This window comes from Jaculus jaculus, chromosome 12 (genome assembly GCF_020740685.1).
Source record: "Jaculus jaculus isolate mJacJac1 chromosome 12, mJacJac1.mat.Y.cur, whole genome shotgun sequence".
Lineage (NCBI taxonomy): Eukaryota > Metazoa > Chordata > Mammalia > Rodentia > Dipodidae > Jaculus > Jaculus jaculus.
In genome coordinates this window covers 62,424,878-62,439,326 of record NC_059113.1, presented here as the reverse complement: position 1 = coordinate 62,439,326, position 14,449 = coordinate 62,424,878, and the positions used below count along the sequence as shown (strand labels likewise).

At 46.2% G+C, this 14,449-nt stretch overlaps 2 protein-coding genes across 2 annotated transcripts in view; one reads left to right on the top strand and one right to left on the bottom strand.

Annotated features, from left to right (window-relative positions):
* Znf668 (zinc finger protein 668) overlaps positions 1–14,449 on the top strand; it is a 704,021-nt gene that overhangs the window by 176,851 nt on the left and 512,721 nt on the right. The window lies entirely within an intron of this gene.
* The window catches only part of Itgad (integrin subunit alpha D), a 31,044-nt gene that overhangs the window by 13,250 nt on the left and 3,345 nt on the right, over positions 1–14,449 (bottom strand). The window contains exons 3-11 of the mRNA XM_045130620.1: positions 12,303–12,408; positions 8,572–8,675; positions 8,360–8,430; positions 8,115–8,229; positions 5,050–5,180; positions 4,086–4,231; positions 1,221–1,374; positions 986–1,136; positions 749–822 (exon numbers count right to left, since the gene is read on the bottom strand). Coding sequence (XP_044986555.1) covers positions 749–822; positions 986–1,136; positions 1,221–1,374; positions 4,086–4,231; positions 5,050–5,180; positions 8,115–8,229; positions 8,360–8,430; positions 8,572–8,675; positions 12,303–12,408 — 1,052 coding nt within the window. The remainder of the gene's footprint in view (positions 1–748; positions 823–985; positions 1,137–1,220; positions 1,375–4,085; positions 4,232–5,049; positions 5,181–8,114; positions 8,230–8,359; positions 8,431–8,571; positions 8,676–12,302; positions 12,409–14,449) is intronic.

The following is a 14,449-nucleotide window of genomic DNA, read 5'->3' as shown; positions in this document are numbered from 1 at the left end:
GAGATGAACATGGGTCCTTAGCCTTTGTAGGCAAGCACCTTAACTGCTAAGCCACCTTTCTAGCCCCCTAATAGATCTTGGTTATTATGTCTTCAAACTTTATTGAGAACTTAGAAATATACAAAATGGAAAGAAATGTCTAATGAACTTCCAAGTACCTCTGAGTTAGCTCCAGTGACCAAGTAATAATAACCAATATGATTGTATTTCTACCACACCTTACTCCTTCCCAAATTATCTGAAAGCAAATGCCCCTGGATGCTTTGACCATGCATGTACTTTCAGATAAGTTCTGTTGCATTGTTTTCCTCTGGTCCTTCTTTGCTGCTCCTTGCTCTCTGCTTTTGCTGTGTAAGCCCTTCTTTCTCTAACACAGTAGTGTTGTTGCTGCCCCAGGACCTTGACACTTGCTCTTTCCTCTAAGTAGAGCAATCTTTCCCCAGATTTGTCCAAAGTTGGCCCTTTCTCATTCAGCTTCACCTTACCCTTTTTCTCTATTCAAATACTTGGTATAATCCCAAAGTGTCTTGTATGTTGTCTCTACAACTTGACTAATGTGCTCCATGACAGTCGGAGCCATGTCTGGCTCCATTCTGTTTCCAGCACTCAAAGCACTGTCTAATGTCCCTGCTTGATCAGAGAGTGAGCTTGAGGTCAGGATCTGTTTCTGTCCACTTTGGGGTCACATTTCTCCATGCACAGCAGGCCCAGAGTTGATGCTTATTTGTCAGGTTCACACATCACCCACCATTGTGAGAACTGAACTGAAACCTTCTTGTGACATCTCATGCTGAAAGCTGCTACTTGTTCTTGACTGGGTTCCTGTGGGGAGACATGGCACTTAGGTTCTAAGCATATGAACTCCAAGGAGAGTGGGGAGAACAGGTCTAGCCACAATTTTTGAGGAGTAATCTTGGGTAGGAACAACCCTTCAAGACTGTGGTAGATTTCGTTGACTCCAAGGATCAAGCTTGTCTCCTCTTACCCTCAATGGCAAATATTTTCTCCTGAAGCTGCTTCTGAATGCTGCCAAGTGCTGCAAAGTTGTCCACCTTGAACACATGGTCCTGCGGTGGCGCTGAGCCAATAGTGTTCAGCTCCTGCTGGGCAGAGGGTTCCTGGAAGGCATCTCCCACCTGCAGAGAGGGATAAGCCCACCAGCCCTTCACCTGAGTAAGGGGCATGCTGGATCTGGGGAAATGATGAGGAAGAGGCTGTACCCCAATGGCATAGCGAATGATGCCAGCTTTCTCTGCCTGGGGGATGACATCACTGTATTCCAGGGGATCTCTGTACTTCTGCCCATCAGTGATGACAATTAGGATCTTCTTGGCACTTTTGCGTGCACCATTTTTGCTATGAAATAGCTCTTTCCTGTCAGGAAGTTAAGGGAAATTACTATTGAGACACAACGGGTATTGGAAAGACCATTTCCAAAACCAGAAGCCCATCTGGATAGTTTGGAAAGTTCTGATACCAGGACATGCCAGGCTATCAGGCATAGTGTAAAAGTGATTCAGAGTTGGGTATGGTGATGAAGGCCTGTGACTGCAGCACTCAGGAGACTGTTATAGGAGATCATGTGTTCCAGGACTGGCTAGGCTACATGGTGAGACATGTCTCACACACACAATCACACACACGAGCACATGCGCATACCTGCTCCCCCTCTCCCCAAAAAAGGCAGGGAAGAAAGAAAATAGAAAAGGAAAAAAAATAAGGAAAAGCATTCCCCTTTGGAAAAGTTGTAATGACTATAAAGATCCATAATAGGGCTGGAGAGATGATTTAGTGGTTAAGGCATTTGCCTGTGAAGCCTAAAGACCCAGGTTCAATTCCCCACAACCCACGTATTGGCATGCATATGGTAGTGCATGCATCTGGAGTTTGTTTGCAGTAGTTAGAAGCCCTGGTGCCCCCATTCTCTCTCTATCTTTCTCTCTTTCTCTCTCAATAAATAAATGAATACAAATTAAAAAAATTTTAAAAAGACCCATAATAAAGGTATTAGCAATATTTTTCCTAAAATTCTGCCATTGATGTTTATCCCAAGGAAGAGGCAGTATGGCTTAAAATAGAAGCTTTGAAGTCAGACAGTGCATATTATTTAACTTCTCTGAACCTCTGCTTCTCCCATGCAAGCTGAGGATAATAATTGTGCCAAAGCTGGTTTCTACAATTGTCTACAACTGAATCATAGCTGATCTTCTTCCCACAGGGACCCTGGCCTGGCCTATGACTCACTCATCTGTAGTATGCAGTAGGATTTTGGGGACTGAGCCTAGAGGATTGGGCATGCTAGGCAGGCATTCAACCACTGAACTAGATCCCTAGCCACACTTTTACACTTTGGAGAGCCTCTACACCCCAGTGAGAGAGCTCTGGCTACCTTTTGGAACCTGCAGCAGCTACACAGAAAGATGCTATGCAGAGAGATAGGTCTAGCTCCTCCAGCTGAGTCCAGCTGTCCAGCCAGTTCTGCTAGCCTCAAGCATCAGCCACAGCTGCACGAGAGACCCTTTGCAGACCTACCAGCCTCTTCTGGAACTATGGAAATACTGTGCTGTTTAAGCTACCAATTTGATAAAGGATTGTCAAGCAGCAATAGGTAACAAATAACATCCAATTATTTGAAAGATCACGTTAACATTGAATGACCTACAGGTGAGCATTAGTTAATATCAGAACTATAGTTCTCATAGCTGTGTATATTCAGAACACACACACGCGCACACACACCCCCAACAACACACATGCTAAATGTGATACTGGAAAGAACTTAAGTGCACCACATGAGAGTAGGCACTTAGTAAACCATAACACAGCTCTTTCAACCCTTTGTTAAAAAGTACAAAGCCATTTCAAATAAAAACAGTAGCAAAAATATGGAACAGGGTATAGACCAAGATTTTAAAAAGGAGGGGGGTAGATGGTGATGAAACTAGTTTCTGCCCTGATTGTGATCACATACACAGTCTGAATAAAAGCGAGGATGGAAATGCCCTGTGGTTTACTGGCATATAATACCTCTTGTTGATAAAATAGTATAAGGTGGTCTAATCTAGGGAGGGTGGGTAATACTTAAATTTCTATCATGTCAGCAGTGGCTGAGTCTAGCCCTAAGATGGGTTTGTCTCTAGGATCTAGCAAGGCTGCTGGGAGACACAGTGCATTCTGGGATATGGGAAGTAGGCCTCAGGTTGGTTAAGAGCCACTCTCTCACCCTGCCTCATTTATCCTCCCAGGTCCACATGTGGGAAAACTCAGAGGATGTAGGAAGGGGCTCCAAGAAGGAGTGGTCCTGTGTGACTTTAAACCTGCCAGGTTTTTCATTTCCCAGGGGCTAGTGTTCAAGGCAAAGGAGCTACCCCACAGCAAAGAGGGTATGTTCAGCTGCAGTATCTTGTGTGGGGTGACACCTCCCACATTCCACTCAAGCACCAAGGGTGGTGCAGGAAGCCGAGGAGCCAAGCTCCTCCCCAGGAGAACCACATCCTCTGTTAGTCTTACCACCTTAAGGCAGTTCTACAGGGACCCCATGGTGTCAGGGGTAGGTGGACACAGAGTGTCCCATTAACACAGACAGCATGCATGAATGAGAAAAGAAGGTGTTGAGCTTGGCAAATAGGGGACAAGATGTAAAGACTATAGTTGGAAACGATCTCTGAGCTCTGTCTTTATTTATGTAGTGCCTCCTGTATGCCTTGGCTTGAGCACTTCTCACCCAAGCACCCACTGAATCTTCACAAGCAAGATGTGAGTTTACCATCCTTGGAAAATTGGCTGACAGTGTCAGTCATACCCAGGGTTACTCAAGTAGCAAATGAGGTGTGAGGATGGTCACCTAGGTGTGTCTGAAGCAAAGCCTAGCCCTGTGGCTGCTGCAGATGGGTTCCTAGGGTCCAGCACAGGAGTCCAGTCCTATACCTAGGAAATAAACCCTAGGATTGCCTAAAGCCTCTCCCACCCTTTGGCCCTTCCCCAGAGCCTACCACGGTCTTTGGGAAGAACTATGCTGACTCGGCATTAGGAGGTGCTGTGTCCACCAAGTTCAAGATCAACAGCAAGAAGGAAGGGGATCTTACACCACTTGCTGGATGCCAGTGGCTGTGAATGTCAGGCCTTTCAGCTGGATGATGGGATCCACCAGGCTCTGAGGTCTCAGGCTGTTCCAGAATTCAGAGAAGGTGAAGTGAGTCTGCAGAATGTTTGAGTACTGCATCAGGGAGAACTGCAAAGACCAAGGAGGAAAGCCTGGGCTCAGTACATGGGATGGTCCTGTTTCCTTCCCTCCCCCATTCCCTCCCCCATTCCCTCTCTTCCTCTCTCCCTTCTTTCCTTTTATTTGTCCAGTGCTGGCGATTAAACACAGAGCTTTGTGCATGTTAGGCAAGTACTCTACCATTGAGCTATATCCACCAGCCTGTTATTTTTAGTGAACTTTCTATTTTTTTTTTTGCTTGTGTTTTGTGATTTTTACAAAAGGCATGTATTATTTAGAAAAAAAAAAAACAGTGGGGTGGGGGAGGGAGGGAATTACCATGGGATTTTTTTTATAATAATGGAAAATGCTAATAAAAATTAAAAAAAAAACCAACTGCATTCACTTGCTTGTGTTACTGTCAGAGAGGCTTCATAGAAAAATTGTTTTAAAAGCCTTAAATGCTGTTCTTTTGAGACAGGGTCTTGTTGTGTAGACTAGCTGGCCTCAAACTCACAATCCTCCTGCCTCAGCCTCCCCATGCTGAGATTGCAAGCAGGCACCATAATCCATGCCCAACTTTTCCCAGTATTTTTAAACAGTATATGACCTGTGGGTACAAATGAAATGCCATAGAAAGACTTCCTAGGTCAGGGCTCAAGTGGAATCTGCACTAGTACTTTGACCTTGAATTTTTCCCGTGAACTACCTTTCCTGACCAGTGGTGCCAGGCATCCTTCTCAGTTCTGTGCCACCTGCCCACCTGGCAACACACACACACACACACACACACACACACACACACACGCACACACACACACGCACAGTGCCCAGTGCTCAGTAGTCACCATGGTGTTGGTGTCATTGAACTGGACCATCATGGCTGTGACGAAGTCCTTCATCTGTCTAAAGTCATTTTGGTCAATGCTGCCAGAGCCGTCAATCAGGAAGACAATGTCTATGTCTTGCTCTGGGCACTCTGCAGTGAAGAAAAGCGGAACCAGAGTCACATGTGTGGGCCCCACCATCGCCTGTGGCCCAGCACCCTTTCTCCTCAGCAGAGTCAGGGGCCCAGACTTGGTATTTCCATCCATTTCTGACCCCGCCACCAAGGAGGCCCAAATCTGCTGCCCCTGCTTCTTTTCCCCTCCGTGGAATCTCTGGTAGGGGAGGGAGTAGTGGCCAGGGGCCAGGTTGGCTCTGCATTCGTCCAGTCAACAAATCCTTATAAAACACACACTCTAGATGTCGCAGAACACACAGAAGGCAGTTTAGCAAAATGGTTTCAAGTGTAATTATGGAGCCAGAGTGGCTGGCCTTGAACCCAAGCTCTGCCACTTCTCAGTGGGTGAAATCAGGCAAGTTGCTGGGTTTCTCTGGACTTTAGTTTTCCTGTCTGTAGGATGAAAATAAAAAGAGTGCCTATCACATCATGCTATAAAAAGTATATAAGGCGCTTAATACAGGGCCTGCCCTCTGTAAGGGCTAGCTGCTGTCACCATCATCACACATGCCAGGCAATATCTAGGCCTGTGGGACACACCTGCAGTGAATGCAGGGTGCGTCACCCAGATCTATCCCCTTTCAACACTGAGGCAGTCACTTCCAGCTGCATGGAGCCCGGGCAGCTTCTGGAAGAATTGCATGAGTGTTCGTCTTGCCTTCTGCCCAGCCCACTTCCCTCGGGTTCACAGGCACTGCTCTTGAGAATATTCCTATAAGAATGCCAAAATCACTTTTTTTTTTTCTGGGAACTTTGGCCACACAACCCTAGCTTTCAAAAATATACCACCTCTTCCTTCATGGACTTGACACTGTAATAGGAAAGACACCTCGCATGCACATAGACAAGGCATTTCGGATTGTCCCCAGGCTTGTAGGCTGTGTGCAGGAGGCTGTTGCTGCCTCCACCAGTGCCACATCCTGTGTGATCCTGACACTGAAAGACAGCTGACTACCACTCGCAAGAGTCACACCACAGCCCCAAGGTGGCTCAGAGCTGCAACTTGTTTGTTGCTCACCGAAGTAAGAAAGCCTTGTCCTCTCACCTCTTCCCCTCCCACGCTGCCTGATCAACCAACTAGGGCTTTGAGAGTCCGAGGAGAAGCAGGGACCCACTGCTCTTCTTCTTGCTTCTGCAAGAACCACAAAGACCAGCCGTCCACACGGCAGGCTGGGAACCCTCAGGAGCTCCCGTCTTATCCATTACCCTGCCCACACCTGGGAAGCTGATATTTTGCATTTCTACTCATTTTTCCAACTGCAAAACAAAATCACCATTCTCATTCTCTGTCAGGCAAGGTCTATGACAAGTTCTCTTATAATGTCTCCTCTGTTCATTGCCCCTTTTATTGGTTCAGTAGGCTGTTGCAAGTACTTGGATGGAGCTAAGCACCTTATAGAAAACAATAAACCATCCAGGTAAGGTTGACTCAAGTTCTGGACTCAGCCTCTTTCATCCAGTGTCCATAGTTTTCTTGTCTGTTAAATGGGAACAACTTGCCCACTACCTGGGATGCAATGAGGGGATGCCTCCCAGGCACCCAGCACTTCCTGAACTCAGCAGACTCCTAGTCTTTCTGCCCTTACCTGCCTTTCCTGCACCAGGTTTTGCTCCTGTGTGGTGGTATGAATGTGAAATGTCCCCCTAAGCCTCATGTATTTTGAGTGCTGGTGGCAATTTGGGAAGGTTGTCGAGCCTCTAGGAGGTAGGCACTTGCTGGAGGAGGGGTGTCACTGAGGGCAGACCTTGAGGTTTATTAGCCCAGCCAGCACTAGCTAGCAGATTCAGACTACTTCCTTCCTGTTGGTGAGACAAGATGCAATGCCCAGCTGCCTGCTCTGCCAAGCTTTCCCTGCCATTATAAAGCTTCCCTTCGAAGCTGGAGGCCAAAAATAAACCCTTTCCTAACCATAAGCTGCTTCTGGCCAGGTGTTTGTTTCAGCAATGACACAGTACATCCTGGATTCACTTTCATTTCGCACCCCACCTTGTGACTTCCAGAGACATATGTGAGAAGAAATTTACCTATTCAGTCTGGACATAGTCTGTCCCACTCCTCGGAGCTCTGGCCACCCCTTCTCTGTTTCCTGTGGAGATTCTGCTCTCACAGTTTGGTCTGGGGGTGGTGCTGCCGCTACTTCTAGTAAACACTCACTACATCTTGCACCAAAACCTCTAGTCTAAAGCATTGCTCTCAGTCAGCATTCTGCGGGGCCCCTTTTCCCTTCTTAGGCCAAAGATGAGGCGGTCTATCTGTACCCATCACTCAGTTCAAACACTCAGTCCTTTGCCAAAAGATTATTCATGAAAACTGTCACTGATTATTGCTAGGCAGAGGCCTAAGCTCTTCATATAATTAAACCCTCCAATCTGTATAATACATAAGCATTAAGCTCATTTTACCAGTGAAGAAGCTGAAGTCCAGAGAATGAAAGTTTTACCCAAATACATGGAAAACTTGAATCTAGACACAACCATTATGTAGAATGACTCTGAAAGAGACGGGACTATGGTGTTCCTAGGCTCGTTCTGTGGGGAAGGTACTGACATGGACACATTGTGCTCCACACTTTCTGCAACTTTGACATTTGACCTCCTTAGAAGGGACAGAGTTTGTTTGGAGCATCTTGGCAGCCATAAACCACTAAAACCTACCACCTTCGTGAATTTGTCATCAAAAGTCTATCCTCTGACATCCAAGAAATGTCTAGGCACTTATAGCAACGGAGACCGCCCTACCTCCCGTAGCCAGTGCATGGGTGCTCCTCTGGCCCAGCCAGAACCCAAGGCTCCTTCGTGCCACGCTAGAGCATGCTGCCAGCCACTCCCAGGCTTGCTCTCAGAGGAGGTCGGGTGCTCTGCCCACACAGTGCTAGTGTGTTCTCCCTGGAGTCCTTGTCAAACACCTACCTGGCAGGGCAACAGGGACTGTCCGGATGAACTGCATGCGGGAGCCCAGCAGGAGGCAGGATCCTTTTGCATATGTGTTCTCCCCACACCTCCTGTGCACAGTGGGGCCACAGGCCTGGAGATAGAGGCTTGGTGTATGAACACGGGGCCCCCAGTGCCCTCTCCTTTTTTACCTCCGTCTCTACCCCATCCTCTTCCATCCCGGTCGTGATTCTCATGATCCTCCTATGACCCAGAGACCTTACCAGCAACTGGGAGAAGTTGGTGGCAGTCACCAGGGACAGGCCCAGGGACATGTTCACAGCCTCTGGGGGGACTGAAAGGGCAGACACACATGGTCACACTGAAGTGCACACTTGCACTGAAAGGGTTTAAGCTCAACTGGGAGCTACTGGAGGTGGAGAGGGTGGCACGTCAGGAGAGCTGAGGGTTCTAATGCCTGGAATAAGTCACTCACTGTGCAGCAAGATGGGTTGGCACATGCCAGTGGCAGGTGAACAGTCGTACAACCGTCCTGTTTGGTTGACTGCTACCACCTCGAGAGGGGCTCCGACTACGAGTCTGCAGGAACAACCATGACATACAATCAGTGGAGCACTAGGAACAGGGGCACTCTGGGTACAAGTAGGTGAGACTTGCAGGGAAGTTCTTGGCATTTGTTACTCTAGAGACTATTAAAATATTAGGTCAAGCTGGGCGTGGTGGCGCACACCTTTAATCCCAGCACTTGGGAGGTAGAGGTAGGAGGATTGTCGTGAGTTCAAGGTCACCCTGAGACTACATAGTGAATTTCAGGTCAGTCTGAGCTACAGAGACACCCTATATTGAAAAAAACAAAATTCCACCCACATGTGCATAAGGGCCACATTGGGGTGCTCGCTTGCTTGTTTTCATGTGGTTGTATAGATAGGTGTGTATTGGGTATATTTTGTGTTTTTTTGAAAAACATTTACCAGACTGGAGAGATGGTTCAGTGGTTAAAGGTACTTACTTGCAAAGCAGGGTAGCCCAAGTTCAGTTCTCCAGTACTCATGTAAAGCTAGATGTACAAAGTGGAGCATGTGTCTCTAGTTCCTTTGTAGTGCCAAGAGGCCCTGGCATGCCCATATCGCTCCTTCTTCACAAATAAATTAAATATATTTTGTTTTAAATAGAAAAATATTTACCAAAAAAACATTTCACACCAAAAGATTCAAGATGCTATTCTCCCCATCAAGGAAACACACTGTGTTTCTAAGAGTCTGCCATTTTGAGCCACCCGGGAAATAATTGACCTCAAGTTCAATGGAGCAGTTTCCTGAAGTCATAGTTTTTTTTTTCTGAAGTCATAAATTTTAAAACAGATGATTTTCTGCTTGTGCTGGCATCATGAAGGTAGACGTGAAGTTATCTGTACAATAAAGGGGAGCCATGGGAGGAGTGAGAGGGATGATAGTGTGATATAGGGATCAGTTTATTCAAAGCACACTATATACTTGCATGAAAATGGCCTTATGTGGAAAGAAGTAATTCTGTAATTAATTGGACAAATTTAAATATAATGTAAGCAATTTGAGTTGGAAAATTTAAGGCAGAATCCATATTTGCATCAGATAAATGCAAATAGTTTACTTGCAAAACTCCCTAAAAGGAAATAATTTTTGTGTATGTGCACATACGCGTATGTGTGTGTGTGTAGTACTGTGTGGTGGTGGTATGTGTAAGCGTGCATGTAGTGTGGTGTGCACGGGCGCACATGCCCCCACCCCGGGAGCACTCATGCCAGAGAGCACTGGGTGTCCTTCCTTAGCCTGCTTCCACTCAGTTTCCTGAAGACAGAGGCTCTCACTGAATCTGCAGCTGCCATTTTCAGGCTGATTGGCTGACCAGTGCCTCTCTGGTTGGTGCTTTCATTCCCACTGGAGTTACAGGCACATACGGCCATGCCCAGCTATTAATGTGGGTGCTGGGGAATCAAACTCAGGGCAAATAAGGCTCTCTCAGTGTGACAAGGGCTCTAACCCACTGAGCCATCTTCCCAGACCCTTAAAAGGAAATTTAAAACAAAAAAGTTCAAAATATTTTATAATACCAACAAACTCCTCACCACTACCAGAAAGCTAGAGAAATACTATACGTTTTAATCAGCCAGGCAAGGCTTCCTTACTTCAATGAGCATTTAAGGGTTCTTTCTAGAAAGCCAATGCTTTCCCGAAAGTTGCAGTCCTGCTGTATATCATGATTCATGAGTTGTCCAAGACTGTGCTGAGGAAAACCTGCCTGGATGGGGTGGCAGGACCTGCTGGCCCAAATGGAGAGCAAAGTGAACTACCAGTCTGAATGGCTTTTCTTTTCCCAACTCATTCCTCACATGTAATTCCACTTTTCAGCATTTCAATTATGACTCAAAAGAAATCCAGACAAACAGTAACTCTGTAAAAATTAGAATATTTCCAACTATATATTATTTAATATAATTATTGGCAAACAGTAATCAATGAACAGCTTTATCCAGTTTGTTTATTCAGATTCTCAGTATATGGCATAGACTGGCCTATGTGATCTAAAAACCTTGAATTCACTACATAGCGCAGACTGGCCTTGAACTCATGATCCTCCTGTCTCAGCTTCCTCAGTGCTCAGATTATCGTCCTCTGCCAGTATGTCTGGCTATATTTCATTTTGCTAATGGAACTTGAAAACAAACTGATGGTGGTGGATGTGGAAACAGTGATTACCTTCAAATTCAAATTGCTTGAAGGTTGCTGGCTAGGCAAGGCAGGGCCAGGTAAACTGGGGCAGGTCCTGATCCCAGCAGCAGACACCCCAGCACACATGTATACGAAAACATCACTTAGTTGGACTCTTCAGGCTTTTGTACTACAGTTTTATGTGTTAACATTTTAAAAACAAGGGCTGGAGAGATGGCATAACAGTTAAGGTGCTTGCCTGCAAAGCCAAAGGACCCAGGTTCAATTCCCCAGGACCCATCTTGGTCAGATGTGCAAGGTGGTGCGTGTGTCTGGAGTTTGTTTGCAGTGGCAGGAGGCCCTGGCACACCTATTTTCTCTATCTCTCTGTCTGCCTCTCTCTCAAATAAATAAAACTAAAAATAAATATTTAAAAAATATTTTGGGACCTAGCATATGGCATCTGCTTCCATCTCTTCAGCTTGTCAGCTGGAGGAAGAGGTGGCTGTGTGTTTAGAATCCAGTGGCTTCTGGGGATCTCAGCTGGCCAGCTGAACCCTGTCTTCTGAGGCTCCCTGCCAATACCACCCCTCCATGGAGCCTCCTGGACTTCCTCTTGGGGGTTTGTCCTCTCTCTTCTTGTGTCTCTCACATGTTGATTAAATTGGTCACTTGTGACTTGAACTCTTTGGGTCCCCATCTGTAAATGGGAGCTCTTGGAGGCAGTGCCATGTATATAGTTTGTGGGTAAAAATAGCAAGGTGGGGCTTTTTGGAGTTGGGGGTCTATTCCCGTCTCTTGTAGTGTTCACTCCTTCAAGCTCAAGCATACTCATGGGGTGAGTGCACCCGACCTTGGCCTTGCCCAGTTTGTGCACCGGAAGAGAGCAAGCAGCCAGTAGACAGGGATAAGGGAGCTTCCCAGAGAGGTTCTGGGCCATAGGCAGATCATGAGCCAGAGACCCAAGCCCCGAGCACATGTCCATCCTCCCATCCTTCTTTTGTTACCAAATACAAATGCAAAGATAAAATCCTTAAGAATTTCAAAAGCCTGAGAGCACAACGTTAAAGCATACATTTAATGATATGGGCTCTGTGCAACTACCCTGGTTACATGCCAAGAAGCCTCCAATGTGGAGGGTAGGTTCAAGGTACCCTTTCAAGGACAGGTCTTTCCCAGGGTTGTTTTATAGTTTTTCCTGGGATTACATTAATAATGAAAGTAGTGCATGGAGCCTCAGAAAAGACATGGTAAGACTTCTCATGCAGACCACATTTTTATTTTATTTTTTTGAGGTAGGATCTCACTGTAGCCCAGGCTGACCTGGAATTCACTATGTAGTCTCAGGGTGGCCTCGAACTCACAGCAATCATCCTACCTCTGCCTCCGAGTACTGGGATTAAAGGCGTGCTCCAACATGGCCAGCTTTAGACCACACTTTCTCCCAGGTACCACCAGTAGTCACCTGCCTGCAGGACTAAAAGGGGGTTGGGGTGGGGAGCAGGTAAGGGGTTCCTACCTAGAGCTGCCAAATGGCACCACGGTCTGCCCAAAGCCAGCTGCATTCTTTCTGATGATCAAGGGGTCCTCCACATCCAGGTTGAACCCATGACAAGAAGCCAGGACTGAGGAAAATAGGGTGTGGTGGGGTTGGAGGTTATCAGAGAAGTCACACTCCCTCTGGCCCCCTGACTTTTGTTTTGTTTTGTTTTTGAAGGTAGAGTCTCACTGTAGCCCAGGCTGATCTGGAATTCACTATGTAGTCTCAGGATGGCCTCGAACTCATGGCGATCCTCCTACCTCTGCCTCCTGAATGTTGGGATTAACGGTGTGTACCACCATGCACGATCAGCCCCTGACTTTTTGATACCAGCCTCAGTTGCTATGTGCCCCAAAATACCAACTGATCCCTTTTCTTCTGCTGTGTTTCCACTGTGCTTCCTGGTTTTTATCTATGTGGTCCTTCTTCCCTTCCCTGCCTCCTTCCATTCCTTCCTCAAAAATAACCAAAATCGATGGATATGGTGGCACATGCCTGTAATCCCAGCACTCTGGAGGCAGAGGCAAGAGGATTGTTGCAAGTTTGAGGCTGTCCTAGTCTACATAGTGAGTTTTAAGCCAGCCAGGGCTACATGTAAGACTGTCTCGAAGTGACTCCATATTGGGAACATATATGAGGAAGTTCAGTTTAGCTGGGACCTTAGGATATGGTCTCACCTGCACTTGTACTTTATGCTTGGCTTGCTTTGACATAATAATTGCACCACAAGACAAGATGTTTTTAAATGTTTAGCTTCTGTATTAACTGCTGCTTGCTTGTGGTTGCAGGAGAGGGAAAATACAGGGAGAGAAGATTCTGGAAAAGTTTCTGTTTTTTTCTAAACTCAACTGAAAGTAACTCTTGATTGTGATTATGATTACTGAACTGTGAAAGTAAGATGTACAATCTTATGGATTTCTCCTAAAACAAGGAGCCCTGAAGGGCAGCCTGGTACTGCATTCAGGCTCCCAAGTCCTGGATGTGGTTGCTGGCTGGCTAATAAAGACTCCTTTCCTACTAAAAAAAAAAAAAAAAAAAAAGACTGTCTCAAAACCAAAGAAAACTCAATGCAAATGTAGCATCCAGGAAAATGTCCTCTCAAAGACAGTTTAGAGGACATCCAGGGTCTAGAATTGGGCCGATGCCTCCTGATATGTTAGATAAGGAATACCCCTCCTTTGTGTAGTACTGGCACTGAACCTCGGGCCTTGGGCTTGCTAGGCACATATGCTATCATTGAACTATCTCTTTAAAAATCTCTATCCCTTTTAAAAATATTTTGAGACATCCTGTCACTAAGTTGCCAAAACAGGCCTTGAACTCACTCTGCCCCAGGCAGGCCTTGGTCCTCATACCAAGCTTTGTGAGTATCTGGAATTATAGACTTATTTCCCCAGGCTCAGCTAGGAATGGCCCTTAGTGAGAGGGTGACCATAAAACTTATTGTCTAAACTGAGATCTCCCAAAAGTGAAAGAACATTATTAAAATTATATCAAACACTGATCCAGAGCATATAGGTACCAACCTAAAGACTGTCCTGCCCTGTCTTCTTGTTATACATAGACAAGATCCAGGTTGGGGAACAGACTTAGAAGTCAGGAATTAGTTATAATTGTATAATTTCCATGTTCCTGCCTGGTTATCTAAGGAGGAACGATTTCATCTTGTCCTTCACTGTCTAGTGTAGGGCCTGGCCTCTAGCAGCTCATTACTGTTTGTTGACTGACCCTGGATAACACAACTCACTAGTGCAGACAGCATCACAGCCTGTTTTCCTGATCATTCAGGTCACTTCCCTTAGTCCCTCAAGACAAAACCCCAAAGCCTCCGGGGGGGGGGGTGTCCTTACCTTTCAAAGGCCTCCTCCCACCCGGAAGCAACTATCTTTCTTCCCCATTCCACTAAGAGTCAACACATCAACCATAAGAACAGGGAAACTCTAAAACCGTTATGTGTCTGGTCAGGTGACAGAAAGAGCTGTGACTCTACTACAATCAGATGTCCAGGATCCTCACATACACACCTTCCTCTTTCAAGTGACTTGGTTTCTGAGTCTGAAGCTGCAACTATGACCTGAGAAGTGGAAGGATATGAAGGAGTCCAGATTCAAATGCCTGGGGACGGC